The sequence below is a fragment of the Nothobranchius furzeri genome, chromosome 6 (assembly GCF_043380555.1).
Source record: "Nothobranchius furzeri strain GRZ-AD chromosome 6, NfurGRZ-RIMD1, whole genome shotgun sequence".
NCBI lineage: Eukaryota > Metazoa > Chordata > Actinopteri > Cyprinodontiformes > Nothobranchiidae > Nothobranchius > Nothobranchius furzeri.
Genome location: NC_091746.1, coordinates 49,998,059 through 50,018,714, shown reverse-complemented (window position 1 = coordinate 50,018,714; position 20,656 = coordinate 49,998,059). Strand labels below are relative to the sequence as shown.

The 20,656-nt window shown below is 40.2% G+C and overlaps 1 protein-coding gene across 2 annotated transcripts in view; it reads left to right on the top strand.

Moving 5' to 3' along the window:
* The window catches only part of rc3h2 (ring finger and CCCH-type domains 2), a 35,254-nt gene extending 19,231 nt beyond the window's left edge, over positions 1–16,023 (top strand). The window contains exons 5-20 of one of the 2 annotated variants that reach the window (XM_015940742.3): positions 1,579–1,754; positions 4,337–4,537; positions 4,615–4,747; positions 5,601–5,719; positions 6,752–6,864; positions 7,018–7,278; positions 7,485–7,690; positions 8,005–8,306; positions 8,386–8,529; positions 9,399–9,533; positions 13,609–13,773; positions 13,870–14,101; positions 14,706–14,790; positions 14,994–15,198; positions 15,359–15,522; positions 15,624–16,023. In XM_015940742.3, coding sequence (XP_015796228.3) covers positions 1,579–1,754; positions 4,337–4,537; positions 4,615–4,747; positions 5,601–5,719; positions 6,752–6,864; positions 7,018–7,278; positions 7,485–7,690; positions 8,005–8,306; positions 8,386–8,529; positions 9,399–9,533; positions 13,609–13,773; positions 13,870–14,101; positions 14,706–14,790; positions 14,994–15,198; positions 15,359–15,522; positions 15,624–15,798 — 2,816 coding nt within the window. In that variant the 3' untranslated portion in view covers positions 15,799–16,023. The remainder of the gene's footprint in view (positions 1–1,578; positions 1,755–4,336; positions 4,538–4,614; positions 4,748–5,600; positions 5,720–6,751; positions 6,865–7,017; positions 7,279–7,484; positions 7,691–8,004; positions 8,307–8,385; positions 8,530–9,398; positions 9,534–13,608; positions 13,774–13,869; positions 14,102–14,705; positions 14,791–14,993; positions 15,199–15,358; positions 15,523–15,623) is intronic. The other variant, XM_054744257.2, reaches the window with a different exon arrangement.
* The last annotated feature ends 4,633 nt before the right edge of the window (positions 16,024–20,656 follow it).

Below are 20,656 nucleotides of genomic sequence, written 5' to 3'. Positions count from 1 at the left end.
TCTTCAGTCCCTCAGTGAATCCAACAATTGGGTTTAAATTTCTCCGTATCTTGCAGTAACTTTCTCCAAGTTCACACCCATTTTCGCAGCTGGAACCTTTAGCTTGTTATTAACATTGAGCAACATCTGAGTCTGAGCAGTCCCCGCCCGACTGAGACTTTCCTTAAGTTCGGGTGGCACTCCAATCCCCCCAGACTTTCCAAATTTCTCAAATACCAGAAATTCTCTCATTTCAATCAGAAGAAATCCAGTAATCATAAATCCAAAAATCTATGCGTCTTCAACGTCTTCCATGGACAGCTGGGAAAGGCAGATAATATTCCACTCCTTCCAGGAATCCAAAATATACCCCACCGGGTGCGTTCCATCTGGACAAGAAGATAGAGCCCCCCGCTCCGTTCTCATTGAAAAAATCTTGTCAATCGCATGGAATGACCAGCTAAACAAATCCACGATTTAATAAAAATTTTAGATTTTTGTAGAAAAGCAGAGAAGCGCTCTAGTACAGACAGGACAAGAACCTTGGCAAAAGATAAGGGAGAAGAGATAGGAGAAAAAGCGTCTGTGCTCTATGAATACCTGAAGAAGTAGTAAGAGAAATAAGAAATGGTCATCTATCCCTATTTCCCGCATTAGCCGCAGATAGACAGGAAACACTCGGGTCAGAAAAGCCAATAAGATCTACGTCAGTTTGAAAATTAAAGTTTATGGACTCACCCATCTTGGCCCATGACGGGGAAGGCTGCTGTTGGTTTAGTGTCCAGGGGAGAGCAGAGATTGTTCCAGCTAATAGAAGTAACCAACAGAACTCCTTCAGGCTTGTGTTATTTGTGGAGATAAAACATCAACGTTGCAGAACAAACGGAAGCAGTGGAAGAGTTGTGTTGTCGTCAGCCAATCAGTGCCCAGATGTTCATATATCCGGAAATAAGACTCCAAATCATTTTCTGGCTAACTACTATCTGAAACAGAAGCACCAGACCATTTTCCCACAGAGCTTGACGTACAAGACATTCACCTACCTGTATACTAGAGACCACTGCAAATGTATTTAAAAAACAAGTGAATGGGTCCAACCCATTATTGGCATGGTGCAATGAAAAATGTAGTTTCACTTTGATGCAACATTAATATCCTTCAACAAAGTGAGTCAACAAAACAAACCTAGATTAAATAAATACAAACTTTTGTCAGAAAGTACAATGTTAGAGCAGAAAACTTATTTCACAAGTGTTTTCTTTTGTTAAATGTGCTTCACACCACAAATATTTCCCATCTTTACTTGTGAAAAGTGGAAAAATTTATGTCTTTTCAAACTGGTGTCCCGTGATGATTACTCATAGGGCAGATTCTGACTGGGAACGAGTTTCTCATCATGATAACAGAACGAGTTCAATGAGAAGACTGAGGACACCTGTTTGTGTTAGAAAGTATTAAGCTTTCTATTGTTTGGGTCTGATTGCTCAGCGGTGACTGAACGTGTCCTTTCAAACATTTCTCACTTCTTCATGTCCTCTTTTACTCATTCTGCCTTCTTCATTCACCACCTGTTGTCATCCTTCACTCCACATTCCTCAGCAATGCAAGAAGATGCGCTGAAGCTGGTTCTACTGGCTCTGGAGGATGGGTCTGCTCTCTCCAGGAAGGTGCTGGTTTTGTTTGTGGTCCAGAAGCTTGAGGCTCGGTTCCCCCAGGCATCCAAAACCAGCATAGGCCATGTGGTGCAGCTCCTCTACAGGGCCTCCTGCTTTAAGGTAACATGTATGTGCACATTTACTGTAATAAATAATATTTGTAATAAAACTTCAGTTTGAATTGTAAAAAGTAGTATACCACAGCTGCTGTGGACATCAAAATCTTACAAGTCACCAGTTTGAGGCTGCCTTGAGAAGTTCAGTAAAAAAAAAGTTCAGTCGAGTTCAAATCAAAGAAAAGCAATATTTTCTCCTAACGTCAGTCCAAATCCTACTTCACACTGGAAGCATCAGCGCTGCGGAACAGCAGCGGAACGTCTAATATAGTCTGTGGGGGGTGATTCAAACCAGCCTCGACGCAGACATTTTCCGGCCAGAAGGCCCAGAAGCGGCTCGCTGCACTGTGCTGCTAAAGACAGGATGGGGATCTATATTTCCTGTGAGATGCTTCTGGGACACGTCAATTTCCGTAGTTAACATGGGGCTAGACAGGAAATCACATACTGTTTCAATGTAAAACCGGTAATTTTCAAAATAGAAGACTATTTCAGCGATGCAATTTTATATCTATGTACTTTATGTCATTACATGTGACCTAAATACTTATTTACTCCCAGCATCGTTCCAGAAGTACAACGGTGCATTTTTCATGGCTTTAATTCTGGCAGCGGAGGAACACCATCACATATGGCATCAGACAACAATATAAAATGTGATTTTCTTCTTTTTGGTTTAATGGTGGATGGCATAAACAAACCATAACATTTGAAGTCTCGAGAGATTTAGCAAATTTGCATGTTAAACAAGCAGCATGGCAGATAATTCGCTCCACGGCTGACGTTCTCCCCGTGTGTACTGGTACACAGTGAAAGTCACAAGTAAACCATTCTGCTGCTGTTCCGCTCTGCTGATGCTTCCAGTGCGAAGCAGGGGTAAGTGTTTGGGACTGAAGTCTGTAATCAGGATATTATCATCTGTAAACAGTGTGTGTGTGTGTGCGTGTGTGAGTGTGTATTTCTGGACCTGCAATCTGATAACAGACATTGCTGGTAGGGCAGAAATGCTAGCTATCTTCATGTGATGTAACTGTCATCTATATTTGCCCCTCAATGCCCCTTTTGGCTGGGCAGAAACAGATCCAGATGATAAGAATATGTGCAATCAAAGAGAAGTATATGACCACAGTCATCAATTCTTGTCATGTGTCTTGCCCGTGTATGTCTGATCTCTGAATTGTGTGTACTGAAACTCTAATTTCCCTCTGGGATTAATAAAGTATCTTTGAATTTGAATTGATTTTGAATGAAGTCAATAGGCAATACGCCACAGACCCCCTGCACTTCCTGCCTTTTTGGCCAGCTGAATAATTTCCAAGTCACAGTAACTGTTCTATAGGGTTTTTGTACGCTATTGCTACAGGACCTGCCGAGAATAATGATCAACAACGTACACAGGATAATTTAGGCCACATCAATGACGCCACAATCAAAGACAACGGTTTTAAATTGTATGTGTCCACCTACATTAATAACTATGAAGGTAACAAGAGCCTTGGGTTGCAAATTGATACATGCTAACTCTTTACTAGCACAATGAGGAAGCAATGCTAACAACGTTAGCAGAGAGTTAGCATTTAAGAAACAACAAAGACTCATGACCTATCTCTCTGATAACATTGTTAGCATTGCTTCAGTGGTGGCTAGTTTTGGCTAGTAAAGAGCTAGCATGCATCATCACAAGTCAAAGCAGGAGTTTGGCAATCCAACTTCATACATATTGTTGGCGGACACGTCAGGGCTGCCAACTCTCACGCACTGAATGTGATACACACACATTTGACCCTCTTCACACGCTCTCTCGCCACTCGTCCAATATCTCATGCTGATCACCTCCAATCCTGCACACGCGCGCTCTCGCGCATTTAAATGTTCAAAAGTTGGCCGTCTTGCACATAGTTTTTAAAACCTTTGTCTTTATTTGAATGTGGTGTCTTAAACATTGCACTCGTTATCCTGTTGACTATCCTTGGCCGGTCCTGCAATGACAGCTTGAAAAGCGCAATATAGAATACAAACAGTACTGCAACCCAGAAGTCATTCAGCTGGATGAAAAGTCAGGAAGCGTCATAACGGAGGTTCGTGGCATAGACCCTGTTGATCTAATTGTGTTTTATTGTGTTTTAATGTTGGCTGTGTGGGGTGTGTGTGGGTGTGTGTGTTGGTGTCTTGTGATGATTACTCATAGGGCAGATTCTGATTAAAAGAGAAAGTCTCTTTTCATGATCAGAATTTGAGTTTATGAGTCTGAAGACCCCAGAAATCACATGTCTCTGACATTTAACTTGCACATTTATAGTTAATGAAGTAAAATTTAACCTTTAAATAAAACTCGTTTGCAAAAGCTAATCAATTTGTCCAAACAATAAGTGAATACCCTAACCCCAATACCTCAAAAAATGTATTTAAAGTAAACAATAATTAGATGAGTTATTGATGTGTGTTCTACATTGAAATAACTGTTGAAGCCTTTGTTGGACACATGCAAAGATAAATACATACTAGACAACAAATTAAAGTTTTATTTATTGTTGTTTAGATTTTTATTGTGTCTTTTTCTGCATCGTGAATTTTTCTGTCCATCAGGTGACCAAGCGTGACGAAGACTCCTCACTGATGCAGCTGAAGGAGGAGTTTCGTACCTATGAGGCGCTGAGGAGGGAACACGACGCTCAGACTGTACACATCGCCATGGAGGCCGGCCTTCGGATCTCACCTGAGCAGTGGTCTTCTCTGTTATATGGAGACCTGGTCCACAAGTCCCATATGCAGTCCATCATTGACAAAGTACTCCTATTTGAATAAGAATTTATAATCACTTTAATTTTTCATGAGTACTAGATTTATTAAACCAATTTTCACAGTTGCAGTCACCAGAGTCTTTTGCGAAGAGTGTTCAGGAACTGACGATAGTTCTGCAGAGGACCGGAGACCCTGCCAACCTCACAAGCCTTAGACCTCACTTGGAGCTGCTAGCCAACATAGACCACAACCCTGGTACTTATCTAAGCTTCCAAATAAAAAAATAATAAAAAATGACCACAAATTTAAGAATCAATTGAATAACACAGTGTTTGGCTTTCAGTGTATTTAAATGTAAGTCAGCACTAAGATTATGTGTATTCTGTATTATGCTTATCTGATGCATTTGCTTTGTCACAACAAGCTGAGAAGAGGTCCACTGCAGGCAAATTACACATTTACCATGAAGCAGATATGAATGAGTCATATTCATTTATAAGTATCCTGTTTAAATGTAAAAGATGTAATAGCCCTTTAATCCAGTGATGATGTAAACTATTTACTGAATTAATAGAAAATGCACTACACTGTGTTATTTAGTTATCAGGTAATGAGATAACATATTGGAGAATGAGATTTTAGTTAAAAACATGATCGAGTGGAGGCTTTTATTCTGTTTCTTTCTTATTTCAAGCTTAATCAATGCTGTAATATTGCCACAAATTCACATCTGGATTCAGAATTGTCCAGATCAAGCACTAGGATTGGTATTTTCACCACAAACCTTACATATCCAGTCTCTATTACTACTGCCCCCTAAAGGACGATCTACAGGTGGAAAGGGCCAATTTTATTTTTGTTACGTGCTAACAGAAGAAAACTGATTATTATTTAGTTTTTTATTAATATTGGTGAATTAATAATTCATTTTAACTTAGTTCTTCATTTTATCAATAATACTTTATATTTCAGTGTTAAAAGGGTTAAACCTAAACCACACATGGTTTATCTCTCCAGTTTTGCTTAAATATTGATGATGTTCTCTTCATTTACAGAGGCATCTTTTAAAATAGCTCGTACCAAACAGAATGTTTATGTCTGTGTTCAGATGCGCCGGTGCCATCGTGGGCAGAGCTGGAGAGTGTGATGCAGGCGGTGAAGCTGGTGGTCCATGGTCTGGTTGAATTCATGCAGAACTTCAGCAAAAAGAGTCACGACACCCCACAGGTACTCCCCGATGGATCAGATCAGCACCAACAGACTCTGGCGTGTCACCTTCACGCAGCACGTTTTAGTCGTCCGGGCTGTGGCATCAAAGGAATTTCTGATGGATATGAAACGCTCTCTGATCACTAACACCACAGCTTTGATCACCTGCTGCAGCAGCAATAAAGTAGCTGTCAACAGTTAGGGAGATAATGAAACTGTGGACATTAAAAGCTCTTATTGAAGAATCAATTAAGTGTTTATTGTGTGTGGTAAAGACTGCAAAGGGTGATGTCTGAGAAGAGATGTTGTTTATTAATCAAAAGGAAAATGAAAAGGAGCATACTTATGTTATTTATACAATATGTTACAGTTTGGAATCAACAGTATTTATTGCAAATGCTGTTTACTTTTATGATTCCAGTTATAGTTTGAGTTTATAATATGGACCTGTGTGGCTGAAACAAATAAATAATTAGAAAACAAATTAAAAAGTTATCACCCTAGAGGACAGAACCTTGATTAACTTCAGTGATAAATGAAAATGTTCTGAACAAGCACTATAAAACAAATAAAATAGAGAATAAGGGAATAAAATGCATATTATTTATAAATCAATGATCAGTTTGAATCAGCTCCTTTAACATAATGAGCTTTACTTCATAAAAAAGTGCAGATTTTTATTTTTACAGCTTTACTTTTCTGTGAAATCATGTAATCAAGTGATTTTGGATCAAATCCATGCAGAGCGTTTTGCAGATAAAGTGCGCGAGTAGATGATAAAAGGCTGAACACCATGCCAACAGACAGGTACGAGACGTTTCTGCATAAAGAAGACTAGAACATTTTTTAATTAATAAACTAAATTTCACAGTAAAATGTGAATGTTTTATTTTTGTTGCAAACCTTATAAATTAAAGTACTTCTTTTTATATTTGAATCTCATGAATGTGACTCATTCGCATTTATTTATAAGACGATATTCCAGAGTCAATGCGTTTGTTGTTAAACCTATTATCTATCTAATGTTTGTGTTATTGTTTTGTTGGTAAGCCTCAAGTCAACAGCAAGTACAAGACCAGCATGTGCAGAGATCTCCGTCAGCAGGGAGGCTGTCCGCGAGGAACCAACTGCACTTTCGCACACACGCAGGACGAGCTAGAGAAGTGAGTGAGCTCTCGCAAAAACAGCTTTTTGACAATATTAATATGAAAATCTCTGAGATAATCCTAGTTTGACTGGTCCGTCCCTGCACACTCACATCCTGCTTCAGTACAAATGACCAATCTGTTCCATTGCGTTTCTCCTTTTATTCACAGATTTAGATTAAAGAACAAGAAGAGCAGCAGCAGCGTGGTCCGTGCGTTCCCGTCAGCCGGTAAAGGCATCAGTGACCCAACGGAGAGCTCGGCCGCCATGACGGAGGGAGTGGCTGGCTTGAGTCACCCACAGCTGATCCCCAGAGGGTCGAGCAGTACCATAGAGGAAGGGAAGAGAGCTTTGTCCAATGGAACCAGTGGGATCAATGGGTCCAACGGTCTCTCTGGGACCAACAGAAACACATCAGGGTCAACAGAGCAGTAAGAACATTTCGTCACTTGACACTCAAAACCTGAAAAGCATAGAAACCAGTGTCATTCAAATACAATGTATGTTTATTTTTATTCAAAAGCATCTAAATGTTTTTTGTTTTGTTTTGTTTTTTGCCAAAGCAAAGTCTATTCCATTTGTTTTGAGGAGAGGTCTCTTTTTATTCTTTATATTTTGTTGTTTCGCTGATCCTTAGGAAGCCCATCTCTCCTGCCAGGCCACCAGTTAGCCTCTCATCAGGTCCGCCTCCATTCGGTGCAGCTCCAGCTGGTGCTGATGGTACTGCTCCAGTGCCTCGACATGGTCAGTTCATCCTCTCCTCACCGCACCCCCCTCAGGTGTCAGAGCTGTACTACCAGGAGTCTCACCCTGCTTACGACACGGCTCACTACCAACCAACCTGTGAGTGTGTGACCACTGCAGAGCATTTCCACCTTATTTTTTGCTTACTTTGTCCAAATTGAGATAATTTCATGTGTTTTTGTTGGTGTTTAAAAATCATTAACAATAGTAATATGTTAAAGACTGAATAAAACTCTGAATACTGTGTCTTGATCAATTATCTTGCCCTAATTAATACTCGCACTTTAAAATAGTTTTATACAGTTTGATCAGATTCAATGTAGACAAAAAAGACAATAGTTTTTTCAGCTGGATTGGTTTCTTCAGTTGTTTTAAGTAAGTTCCAGTCATTCCGGCACCTCTGTGTCTGGCAGGTTCCTACTACCAGTCTACGCTTCATCCTTCCCACAAACCGTGCATGGCTCGCTTTCTTCGATCGGCCAACGTCTCAGAATCCTCTCTGCCACCTTCAGCGGGTTACTCTTATCCGACTGAGCCTCAGATGCCACACCTGCCATCTTCGTCTTCCTCTGGGTACCCAGCACCCCCCCACAGGGATCGGATTGGCGCTCCCGCCTTCCATCCTCACCCGGGACAGCCGCAGTATGGACCTCTGACACCGGCGCACGGTGTTTATGCTCCTCTCTATGACAGCAGGAGAGTTTGGAGACCTCAGGTGATCCATCTTATAATGATCACATGAAATGTTCAAATCAAGAACTCTGTGTCTTATCTGGTGATGGTTGCTGTTGCAGCTCTACCACAGAGAGGACGCCAGGAGTAACTCGCTGCCTCCAGAGGTTTTGCGTTCCTCCGTCTACCAGCCTCCACTCAGGGAGAGGTTCAACTCTCTAGACAACTACTGTTCTGGAGCAGAGCATCATGCAGCACTGCACAGAGTACGTTCAATTATTAATTCACACCCTACGTCATAGCTGGGAGGAAAACGCTCTCCTGTAACAGCGTTCAACAGGATTGAATCTTAACCCTCTGGAGGCAGGCATTGCAGATTTGCAACAGTTAAAACCTGCCTACCTGGTTACTCCACAAACGTATTTCATGAGCCTTTTTTAACTCAGAAGTACCCCTGAAGGACTTAGTTGTTCGTCCTTTTATCAAAACTTTTATTGAGCCTGAGAGGGTTAAACGCCATCCATCTCTCTGTTGCGGTTAGATGTACAGAGAGCATATTTATATCTACATCTTCTGCCTTTCCTCTTCTTCCTCTTTCTGCTTTTACTCCCACACACCACCTTGTCTCCACCTTCCCTTTCAGCCACATTTCTGCAGCTTCTCCCTCCACTGTGGTCCTCCCACTTCCTCACCCAGAAACATCTCTGCTTCACCCACTCACTCCTCTCTTCCTCACACGCAGCTCTTCACCAGTAAACCTGCCACCATGGCGTTGCTGTTCAAGGGAGCCGTGAATGGCTCCATCGCACCCGGTGAATTTGTGATGGGATTTGTGATTGCTCAAAATTTGAGCAGCAAAGTGGCAAAAGCAGCCCGATGTTTTAACTAAAAATAGCTGAAAAGTGGTCACTTGAACTCTTAACTACTGTGATTTGTCGAGTTCTGGTATGTTTCTTTATAAAATACCTCTCTTATTCACACCACCATTCAGCACATTTAGACCAACAACCTGACATACCTCAAAGCGCTTAAAGTTCTCCACCTGAAGACCTCATCACTTCACAGGCCAGCGTGTTGAGCTTCATTATGCTGTGATAAGAGTTGTTTTTGTTTATTCACATCCCCTCTCTACCAGGACTTTGGACGTGTTCCTCTTGGATACGAGGGTCTTTACAAAAGGAAGCAGGACCAGTGGACTTCCATTCATCACCATCACAATCCCAGCAGGCCCTCCCAGTCTTCCCCAATCTTCACTGATTTTGGAGCGGAGGTAGAAAGTTGAATACCTGAGACGGAATATGTAAACACACACAAGCCCAGAGGATCACAAAGAGCGTCTGCAGACACATCATTTTGGGCCCTGCGAGGGCATTGTGACGTGTTTCCCCACGAGTTTCTGTAAATGATGGAAAAACACAGTTTACAATGACATTTTACAAATTTTAACAAAATTATATTTAATTCCCATCCCAAAAACTCACGCTATCGCTGTGACCAGTGCGATTTGAGATGGAGATTGTTGCCTAGCAACTGTGGAGAAATATATCATACTAATGCACAGTTGTGGCATGTGTGTGGGTGTGTGTGTGAGAGAGAGAGTGAGAGAGAGAGAGAGAGAGAGACATGACCAAGCAGTGACTCAGGTATTCAGCTGAGTAAAGTTTCATTGTGTCACATGATTTAAATTATTAATTTTTTTGTGAAACACAAATTTTGAAATCTAAATATAATAGTTCAGAACTTATTAAGTATTTACATGGTAAATGGCATGTATTTGATATTACATCTTCTAGAGTCGTAGAACCCCCCCAAGGTGCTTTACAAAACAATCAGTTATTTACCCATACACACACACATTCACACCCTGGTGGTGATGAGCTACATTGTAGCCACAACTGCCCTGGGGCACACTGACAGAGGCGAGACTGCCGAACACTGGGCGGTCCCTCTGACCACCACCTGCAGGCAAGGTGGGTTAAAGTGTCTTGCCCAAGGACACAGCGGCAGCATTCTCTGTCAGGATCGATCCTACAACCCTCTGATTACTGGACGACCCGCTCTACCCCCTGAGCTGCTGCCCACAGTCCTCTCAGGTTGATTTACAGGTTACATTTCAAATGTCCTAATCATCCAATCTTGAACAATTACAAAACTCAACAGATCAAACCAAAATTATTAGCTCTGATTTCACTTTAAAGCATGTGTTTAACATGTGAATTACTTAAACTATAGTTTAATTTAAAACCAGTTAAGTTTTAATTTTATTTTTTCAAAATAAAAGTCTTCAGTTTGCAGCAGGGCATCAGCATTGTACAACGTTAAACAAATGTTTGCGTTAGTACAAGAAATCTGTTTATTATTATTATTATTGGTTTTATCTCGTGTGCATGCTTTCTGCATTTTGAAACCCGTGTCTCCCCTCTCTGAATGTGACAGCGCTTACACCAATGCCATACCTACAATTAAAAGAATCATTCACTTGAGCAGAGCACATTTAACAGAAAGAAAATTTGACAAGACCTGAAAAATATACACTTTTCTACTCTAGTATTTGTTCTCTAATTGCATTGTTAGGTTCTTTTTTAACACAGGAAAGGTTGTTTTACCTTTTTGCTGACAGTTTTGACCACTCCTCCAGTCTTTTCCAGAGCTAGCCGCTAATGACGGAATAAGGAAGTGACGCCGCCATTAGCGGCTAGCTCTGAAGAAGACTGCAGGAGTGGTCAAAACTGTCAGCAAAAAGGTGAAACAACATTTCCTGTGTTAAAAAAAATAACCTAATAATGCAATCAGAAGAAACACACAGTAGGAATACACAAAAGTAGTTATGTAACGTTACCTCACCTCAGAACTAAACACTTTAACCACCAGGAGATATTTTTATCCACTTTTGCATTTTTAAGTCAGTGTTATTCTCTATAGATTACCTGTTTTGTTTCTTATAATTCACAACTTTCCCTAAAATGAGTCTACATCATATAATATCTGTAATAAAAATAAAGGAAATGTGATCATTTATACACAGAACTGCTGCGGAAATCATTTTGACCCAATTTACAACTACATTATGGCTGTGTCCAGATGTAGAGGCTGCCTCATTCCACTGTTCCAACATGTAGGCTCTTATAAATGCTTCCTTCTTTTCTTTCCTTTATGGTAATACAACACAATTATGACAAACCCAGATAAAGAAAATAGTAATCATGCTGAAGAGGTAGAGGTCTGGAGATTCAGAAAAAGGAATTTTGCATATGATAAATTTTATTCTTAAACTGACCGTGTGTATTTTCCTTGGCGATAAGGGGCAGTAACCTAAATCATTGCAAGCACACATTTTTGTGTTCAAGTAAGACCTTACCAACAGATGCCCATTAAAGGGACAACGGAGTTTTGAATTTTTATGCTCGCGATTGCCCCTTTAGGCCAAAAGCGTAACGGCAGCTTCAATAGGAGGCTCGTGCACGAGGCGCACATGCTGTAACGAAAATAACAGCTGAGACTCTGTGAAGCTGACAGTCCCTTGTGTGTGTGTGTGTGTGTGTGTGTGTGTGTGTGTGTGTGTGTGTGTGTGTGTATGTGTGTGTGTGTGTGTGTGTGTGTGTGTGTGTGTGTGTGTGTGTGTTTGTGTGTGTGTGGCCCGGAGGACAGAGGACAGGAGAACGCGCAGCTAATTAATTAAATAATTTGGCTCTGTACCTTTCTCTTCAGCACAGCCGACAAAGGTTTATGATGGGTCAGTCCTCCTGCATGTTCAGATAATTCCATTCCCTTGCTTAAAAAATTGTTCCAAAATGAAAGTTGAACCCACATCTTTTTTATCTGTGAATTGAATGCCATTCAGCGAGTCTCAAATAAAAATTTGGGCATCTTACTGTAAAAAAATAAATCATTAATGTAAAAAAGAAACTCTAAAACAACAATGTTCAATTCCAGAATCAAACCCAGGACTTCTGCACGGAAGTCCAAAATCTTACTAGGCGAGCTAAATCACCGGTGGTGACTTCTGTATCTGTAACATTTATATTCTTGATGACAGCTGAAACAACGTTCAAAGAACGGTTCGGAGGGCTATGCCTGAGCGTGAACGCGCATGAAGCAGCCTGCTTGACCCGAGCAGCTCTCTTTTTCTGTGATTTTACAGAAAAACAGGCAATCACAATAAAAATGCCAGGGCTCATTCTACAGGACCAGGGTATTGCAGGAGAATGTATGAAGAAGAAATTTATTATTTCTATACATGTTTTGGCTGTCAGACTTCCATAATGCCCCTTTAAGGTCAAAAATCCTTGAGAGTGTAACCTCCAGCAAAATAACAAGAACATCAGATTCCTTTTCATCACTTGCAATGAGTGAAGAGGTAATTGTGTAAAAGAACGTTTATTAACTCATTCACTGCCAGCCGTTTCCTGATTGCTAACGGCCTTTGCTGCCAGCGTTTCTCACCGTTTTTACTGTTTTTTTAAGAGTTACAGAACGTTGCGTGCTAGGATGATGTCGACACCAAAACAACCAAAACAAAGCAGAGGCTCACCTCTTACATCAGGAAGAATCCGTGTGTTTTCAGCATTATCTGTTCTTTCATAATCCTTTGTCGAATTGTGATCGGCAGACGCTTTTCCGGTTCGCGCCTCACTTTTTTTACAGGAACGGCCCAAAACAATCTCCTAACACATTGATGTTCTGCTTCCTGATCACGTGACGTGTGACGTATGCGGATGAAGATCGGCTTCAGGGCTGAGATGTTTGTTCTCTCAGCGCGGGGGCTCGTTCTGATTTTGAAACAGTCAAAAAATGCAAATGACGACTTTAGTCGTCATTGGCAGTGAATGAGTTAATGCTGAAATTTTTGTAACCATTTGTTACAAATCAGTAAAACAATTTGTCCCCATGGGCTCTTGTAGAAAGAAACATGGCATCCAATATGGTGTCGCCCAGAGACTTAGACCCAATCCCATGTATTTTAGAACAGATTTTTATGGTTAAATGTTATGAAACCGCCAATATTTTTAAACAACTGAGCATCTTTTAATTCATATACAACATTTCAATGGATATTTCCAGAGAGTAATGGTAAAAACTACACATTGTCACTTTAAAGGGCTAAATCTCGGGTAGTGAGTAAAATACCTTATATTTTAAACAAACAGCCATGAATGATGATTTAGTCAGCCTGTTAGTGCAGGTTTCTGTGAGCAACTAATTGCAGCTTTGATGTGACTTTAAGATTGTCTCTTTTGTCTTTCCCAAGCATTTTGTTTCTTTTTTATTTTACTAACTGCTGAGTGATGTTGCTTCAGTGGCACTAGGAAGTCTCTGACTAGCTGAATAATGTTTGTTCTGCTCAGCATGTGGAAAGCAGCGGAGGTCAGTGTATGGGATGCAGGATCAGAAACGAAGAAAGTCTGGCACACTACTCTCCGTGGTCCTATGGGTCCACCGGGTCCTCCCTGAGCCCGTTTGAGCCTGAAGCTCTCACACACACATCTGCTCACTCTTGCTCGAAGCATCCGGTGAGACTCTTTGCACGCTCACACAATTAGCACACCTCTCAAAGACTAACAAGTTTGTTCACATCCACGTTTTGCACTGATGCGGTTCTGATGCAGGAGTTGGACGGTACTGAAGGAGAAGCTGTCTCCAGGAAACAATGGCTGCACACGTTGGATAACTATAGACGTTTGAAAGAGGAGGATCCCATCATTCCCTTCAGCGAGGCTCCTATTATCTCCAAGTGGGGCGCCATTTCCAGAGCATCCCGCACGGCTTACCACAACACGGACCCGGTCCAAGCTACATCCTGCCAGGGCGGTGCCAACACCACGCCCATAAACTTTAAAGGTTTGGAAAACTGAAAAACTATTTTTAATGATTATTTTGTTATCAGTCACTTTGAGTTTTTCATGCAGGCTGAATATGAAAATAGTCTCCTACACCTATCCCCTACATTAGCTTCTGATAGAAAATAGACTGTGAAACTCCAGGAATTGAAAATCCAGACAGATCTACGGTATGTCACAATGTCACTTAACATTCATCAACCGTTGTGACTCGTGACGGTGAAGGCTGTTGTTGGTTTAGCATCCAGGAAAAAGCAGAGAATGTCTCAACTACAGCTAACTGATAGCGTTAGCCACTTGGTGATGGGTTAGGGACCCTGATCTTCTCCAGGCTTGTGTTATTTGTGGAGATAAAACATTCATGTCACAGATCGAACAGAGTCAGTGGTTTTTTTACCCCAAGTATGGCTTGCAAGCCATTCATTTCTACCAGAGACCATTTATAATGATAAAACGAGTGTTCAATACCCTTAAAGGTTAAAATGAAATAAGTGTATTTATATTCATTCTTTTTCATTATTAATTTTTAACTGCAGTTTTTAGATTATTCAACCTTGTTTGAGTTTTAGAAAATGTTTTGCTTCATTTTCATAATGTTCCAACAGATTACAACCACCATTTGGATCACGGTGACTATAGATGGGGCTCCAGGGGGTCTGATTCTTCTAGCCACTCCAGTTTCCTTGAGAGGTATGATATTTAAATGCAATTCAGTGATTAAAATTCTGCATTTTGCAGCAATTTTTCTATGCATGATGCTCTAGCCTTTTAAATCTGCTTGCTGCATTTAAAATCTGGCACAAATGTAGACTTGGAGACAAGATTAGTGTAGTTTAGTATTATTTATTAGACCAATCTCTTTTTTAACCCTTTTTGATAATTGCACATTTTAGTGAGCACCTTTGCACATCAGAGCTAGATGGCCGCCGAACTTCAATAAGTGGGGAAAAAATAGTGTCTGACCTGCAAGTTCGTCACCCCACCTTCAGCCAAGATCGGAACCAAGCAGGGGGTGAGCAGGACCCTGATCGGGACATTGAGCTTGAACTGAGTGCTCTGGATTTGGAGGATTCAGACCAGCATGAGACCAATTTAGAGGTTGGTTTGATTTTCAGAGACTGCGAGATTAAACCACAATCACCATATCTGCATGTTTCCTATGACCTCATTCCAAATGCCACTGGTGCCTTTGGTTGAAATGTGCTTTAAACACAGCTCCCTGAATCATGCCTACAGTAAATCTTGTTGTTTCATCTAGGAGTCCTTAAATCTGCATAGCCCGCCCTCTCAGGATGCTTCCCACCTCCTCCCACCTCCCTGCTCATCTCCACTCTGCTCCTCGCCTGTAGACGAACACTCCAAGACTCAACGTCTTACAACAGAAAAGGTGGATCCTCACCTGCTGAAAAAAATGGCCTTTAGGTGAATTCACCTCACGTTTAGCAGGATTTTGTGTTTGACATGTCCTTGAGAATATTAGTAGCGAAAGTGTTTGCTGTATATTTTTATATCCTTTCTTTCAGGAAGTCTATGTCTCCAGGGGGGTTGGCCTCAGGAGGTCTGGGCATTGGGAAGTTGGTGCTGCGAACTGGACCTCCTCAATTGGGCAATGCCTCTAACAGGGTGTGTTCTGAAACACCTGGGACAGAGATGCTGCTCAGTGGAAGCTCAGAAGACACAAAGTCTGACCTACACTGAGCTCAAGCTCAGCAGCTCTTAACCAGATCCTGGTAAAGGGAATAACACTTATTTCCAGCCTTAATAATTAAGTGTCTAAATAAGACCTGGCAATTATAGATTTTTAGTCTTTGTAGTGAAGACAGAAAACATGCTAAACTGCCCCAAAGTAGCAATTTTATAAAGAAATAGTTGCTGAACCTGGTGGCATTTCAGGGTTGGAAAGGCCACGTTATCAGCACCTGATTGGTCACTTCTGAGAACCTTTGGCCAACCTTTTAGCTTCTTCTACTGCTCTAGCATGCCTTATTACAAACTCCCAGAAAGAAACCATACAAAAAACCCATTCACAGGTTTACTACTCAACATTTTAGTCATAATGTTACTAATACATATATTTAATTGTGAAATATTTTATGTATATTTGGACATCTAATTCTGGGGGGAAAAAAACATATTAATGGGCAGCGATTTACAAATGTGTAGAGTTGCTGTATATTTTAAAGCCTTTTTAAAATTCTAACTAGACTTTGAAGGTTTCCGCTGAGGGATTTGGTCAAGTTTAATTTAATTTATTACAATATCCAAAACTTTTAATACAAGTTCTGTTTTTCTTCTCGTATCCATATTGGAACATTTTTAGCCCTCTCAGGCCCAAAATAAGTTTTGATAAAAGGAGAAACAACTAAGTCCTTCAGGGTACCTCTAAGTTAAAAAATGCTCATGAAATACGTATGTGGAGTAACCTGGTAGGTTTCAACGTTGCAAATCTGCAACGCCTGCCTCCAGAGGGTTAAGCTCCTTTTTGCTGTTTTTAAAAACCAAGTTCACTGAGAAACCGTTTTTTTCTTTTTACCTGTTATTTTTTAACTCATTTGCTGCCAGCCATTTCCTGATCGGTAAAGCCCTTTGCTGCCAGCGTTTCTCGCCGTTTTTACAGTTTTTTTAAAAGTCACAGAACGTTGCGCGCTAAAATGAGGTCGACCCCAAACAACTAAAATAAAGCGGAGACTCACCTCCTACATCATGAAGAATCCTCGCGTTTCGAGCTTTATCCGTTCTTTCATAATCCGTTGTTGTATTGTGATCGGCAGAAGCTTTTCTGGTTCGTGCCTCACTTTTTTTTTATAGCAGTGGCCCAAAACGATCTCCTAACACAAAGATTTTCTGCTTCCTGATCACGTGATGTGTGACGTATGTGGATGATCGGCTTTAGAGCTGAGATGTTTGTTCTCACGGTGCTGGGGCTCGATCTGATGCCCACACAGTAAAAAAATGCTAATGACGACTTTAATCGTGATTGGCAGTGAATGAGTTAAAGATGATTGGCAACTATTAATTTAACAAGCAGGCTAAATTTGAAAGTAGGCCTCTACCCCTATTTCTTGCATTAATCTCCGATAAAAAACAGACCGGGTACTGTTTGGCTTAGAAAAGTCACTCAGATCTGCATTGTACTGTAAAATTGCAGTCATGGTCTCACCCATCTAGACTTCCAACACAGGCTGTTGTTGATATAGTGCCCAGAAGAGAGCAGAGCTGAGCTACTAGAAGCTAACTGTTAACATTAGCAACTCCACAACATGGCAGAACTCTTTCAGGGTTGTGTTATTCGTGTAGATAAAACATCAATGCTGCAAATGGAGTCAGTGGTAGAGTTGAGTCGTCGTTATCCAATCAGAGGTGAGATGTTCGAATATCAGGAAGCAAGACTCCAAATCCTGCTGTTTTCTGCTCCCCACTCCTGCGACTAACTTCTACTTCCTGAAACAAAAGCGCCAGAGCTTCTTTTCCATGAAGATAGTCTCACAAGGCATTAATTTATGCTAGAGAACATTGCAAAATTAAGTGAACTTGGTCTTTAATTTTTTTTTGCATACTTAAACAGATAATGCATGATTTTGTAATTTCTTTAACGAGTACAACTCTTTACAGCCACATAATAACCCAAATCAGCCTTTCAATTTTTTTCTCTTATCTTTATCCTCCTGTTCAAATATCAGCCACTAATCCTGCTGATTGTAGGTTAAAATCAATCTCCTGCAAAGTTTGCAAAACCTGCCACGCATAATCTTTAGCATTGAACACAGTGGCCTTTCTGTCCTTAGCTTTGCTTCAGACAACCAACTCTTGTTATTTTCTCTTAAAAACACATAAAATCAAACACTGGAAATAACTTTTCTACATCCTTATGTTTCCAGTCAGGTCACTATGTGTTTGCAGTATTCTCTAGCTGTGTTAATGTTTAACAACATCGCCAACTAATTTTGAGGAACACCAACTCCAAACTTTCTTAATGTTCAAATTTCTGTTTGACTTTTTGAAAAGTTTTTGGTTCATTTTTATTTTTAGTAACGCTAACTTCTGTGAAGTTGTTTGTTGATGTGTTTTATAACAGGATGTTTCTCTTGTTTGCTTTTTTTTTGTAGAGTTTTGTACTGAAGTTTATTCCTGATGGTGAAATGAGCTGCCATTAGTGATCCAAACATCTACTTCAGTCTTTTGTTACCATACATCCCTGCTGTGTTTCTTTTCTTTTTTATAATCAAGGAAAACATCATATCTGTTGATAATTTCATAAACAGTACGGAAACATTCATTATTTTCAAAAAAATCAGGATATAAAGTCATGAATTCTCCAATTTTTTTTTTACTCCTGCGTCTGATTATTAAGAGAATTTGTGAAATAAAATGAGGATTGTCAGCTGATACTTAAAATTAGCTTTGTAAGATAGCAAAGTTAAAAATGGAGGGTTTCCTACTTTTAGGAATAGAAATAAGGAACGCCTTACTGGACTAACTAAATTGTCATCAGGGAAAATGCTGAAACTAAACTTTAACTTCTCTTTTTTTTCTTCACTCAATTGCATCAAATCAGCAAGCTAAGCTAGTAATTTATGCTAGCAAGACCGTGGTTCACTTGCACTGAAATTTGCTTGCAGACTGAGATCATTGCTTGATAGCATTTAATATTGATTAAAATATGCTAAAAAGTCCTGTTAACTGCCATACAAATTTGCTAGCAGACAAATAATTTTTGAGCTAGCAAAGCATGCTGGGGAGTCCTTCCCATTGAATGGTTAGTGATGTATTCTCACGTGTCGATTGAAGTGAAATGTACAGCCAGGTTGAGGAGTAAAAACACAGCTTAGTATATAATTTATTTATAATCTACAAAGAAATTTACTGTAAATTTTAGAATATTAAACAGATCACTTGTCTTAAAAGGAATGTGCCATTTTCTTATTTAGGGGACTGTTGGAGACCCTAAGGCCTAGTGAGCGCTCTGGGTTAAATCCTACATTGACTACTCAGAAAAGCAAAAGGAGACGCCCATGGTGACTTATTGGAGTAATGCTCATTAGGAACGCGGCTTTTAGGTTTTATTCTGACCGTAAAAGGCAAGGGCTGATTTAGCTGTGATTGATTGCTGGATAAGTTTGGCTACCTGCTGCTTCTGTTTACAACTTCACCTCTGAAGTCATGTAAAGTCAAGTGCCACGCTGTGTACAGTACAATCAATCCCTACTGCTATTTTTAATCCCTACGTGGAGGACCGATTGGCTCGGCGAAGGCGAGGAGCGACATGCTTCTTTAGTGATCGGTTCTTGTCTGTGGGAATTGCTCAGGGAAGACTTCATTTGCTTTGGCTCGCGTCTCAGTTGAGTGACGCTCTCACCCAAAACATAAATGGGCTGGTTTTATTTTCTGATTGCTAGTATTGCTATTGCTATTTTCTTTGCTGGTATTTTTTTATTTCTCGGTATAAATATTGGCTTTGCCATCAGTGTTTTTATTAAGGGCTGGGCACATATTGGGCTGTTTGTAGGAAATATATATACTGTTGAAGTGGTTTGCCCTGTTTACAGTATTTATACCTATGGAGCATTGCTGTCATGGCTAATTGCACTGAACTAACTCCCACCACCATCACTGCCAGGGAGTGCCCCCCCCCCCCCAAGCATGCATGCGGTATAGTCCCTCTTGTGATTGCAGAGGAGTTATGATGATTCTGTAGTTGTGATACAACACACCCAGCACTGTAAGAGTTCTCCACTGTGTGGTCGCGTCAAGTGCTGAAGAAGTTTGCTTGCAGCTTTTGAATTGCTTGCTCATTATCTTTAATTATCATTTCTTAAAGGTTATACTATTATTGTCATTTTTATTACTGTTATAACCACATTTGGTAGCTTTGTGACTTTTTTCTTATCGTTCTATATCAGCTTTTTTTGTTTAGAATTTTTTTCTTTTAAAAAACCAGACAATGAAGCATTTCATTAATTTATGCTTGTTTGTTAACTGTGAAATAAATGATGACTGATGTTTTCTGAGTATTCATGTCTGTATTAGACGTTTCATTTCCAAATCTATTGTTTGATTGAAATGTAAATGAATTTTTAAAGAGATGGTGCACATCTGTCCTCGAATACAGTCTGGTGCCATCATTAGATGGACTTATATAGTCTTGATGCTCATTTTTACAACCTGTGCTACTCAGATAAATGTTTAAAGTTGTTGGAGTAGTTGTGTAAGGCTTCAGAACAAGGAAGATTAAATCCTTTGGGGGCACAACTTTTAAAATGTCCCCAAAATGAATATAATACTGTTACGTATTCCATTTATTTCCTTGGAAATATCACATTGTGAAAGGTTTCCCTTTTACTTACTGTATTTGTAATGCAGATGTGGAGTAAAGTCTAACCTATGGTGATGATAATTTATTTGCTATAAATAATAGATGAAGCAGACTGAGTTTTGTTTTACTGACTGACTGATAATTCTGTTGTTATCTGGCTCATTCAGCGGTATCACACTGACGTACAAAAAACGGCTGAGCAGGAAATCACTTCTGTGTTGCACTCAGAGACATAAAAATGGA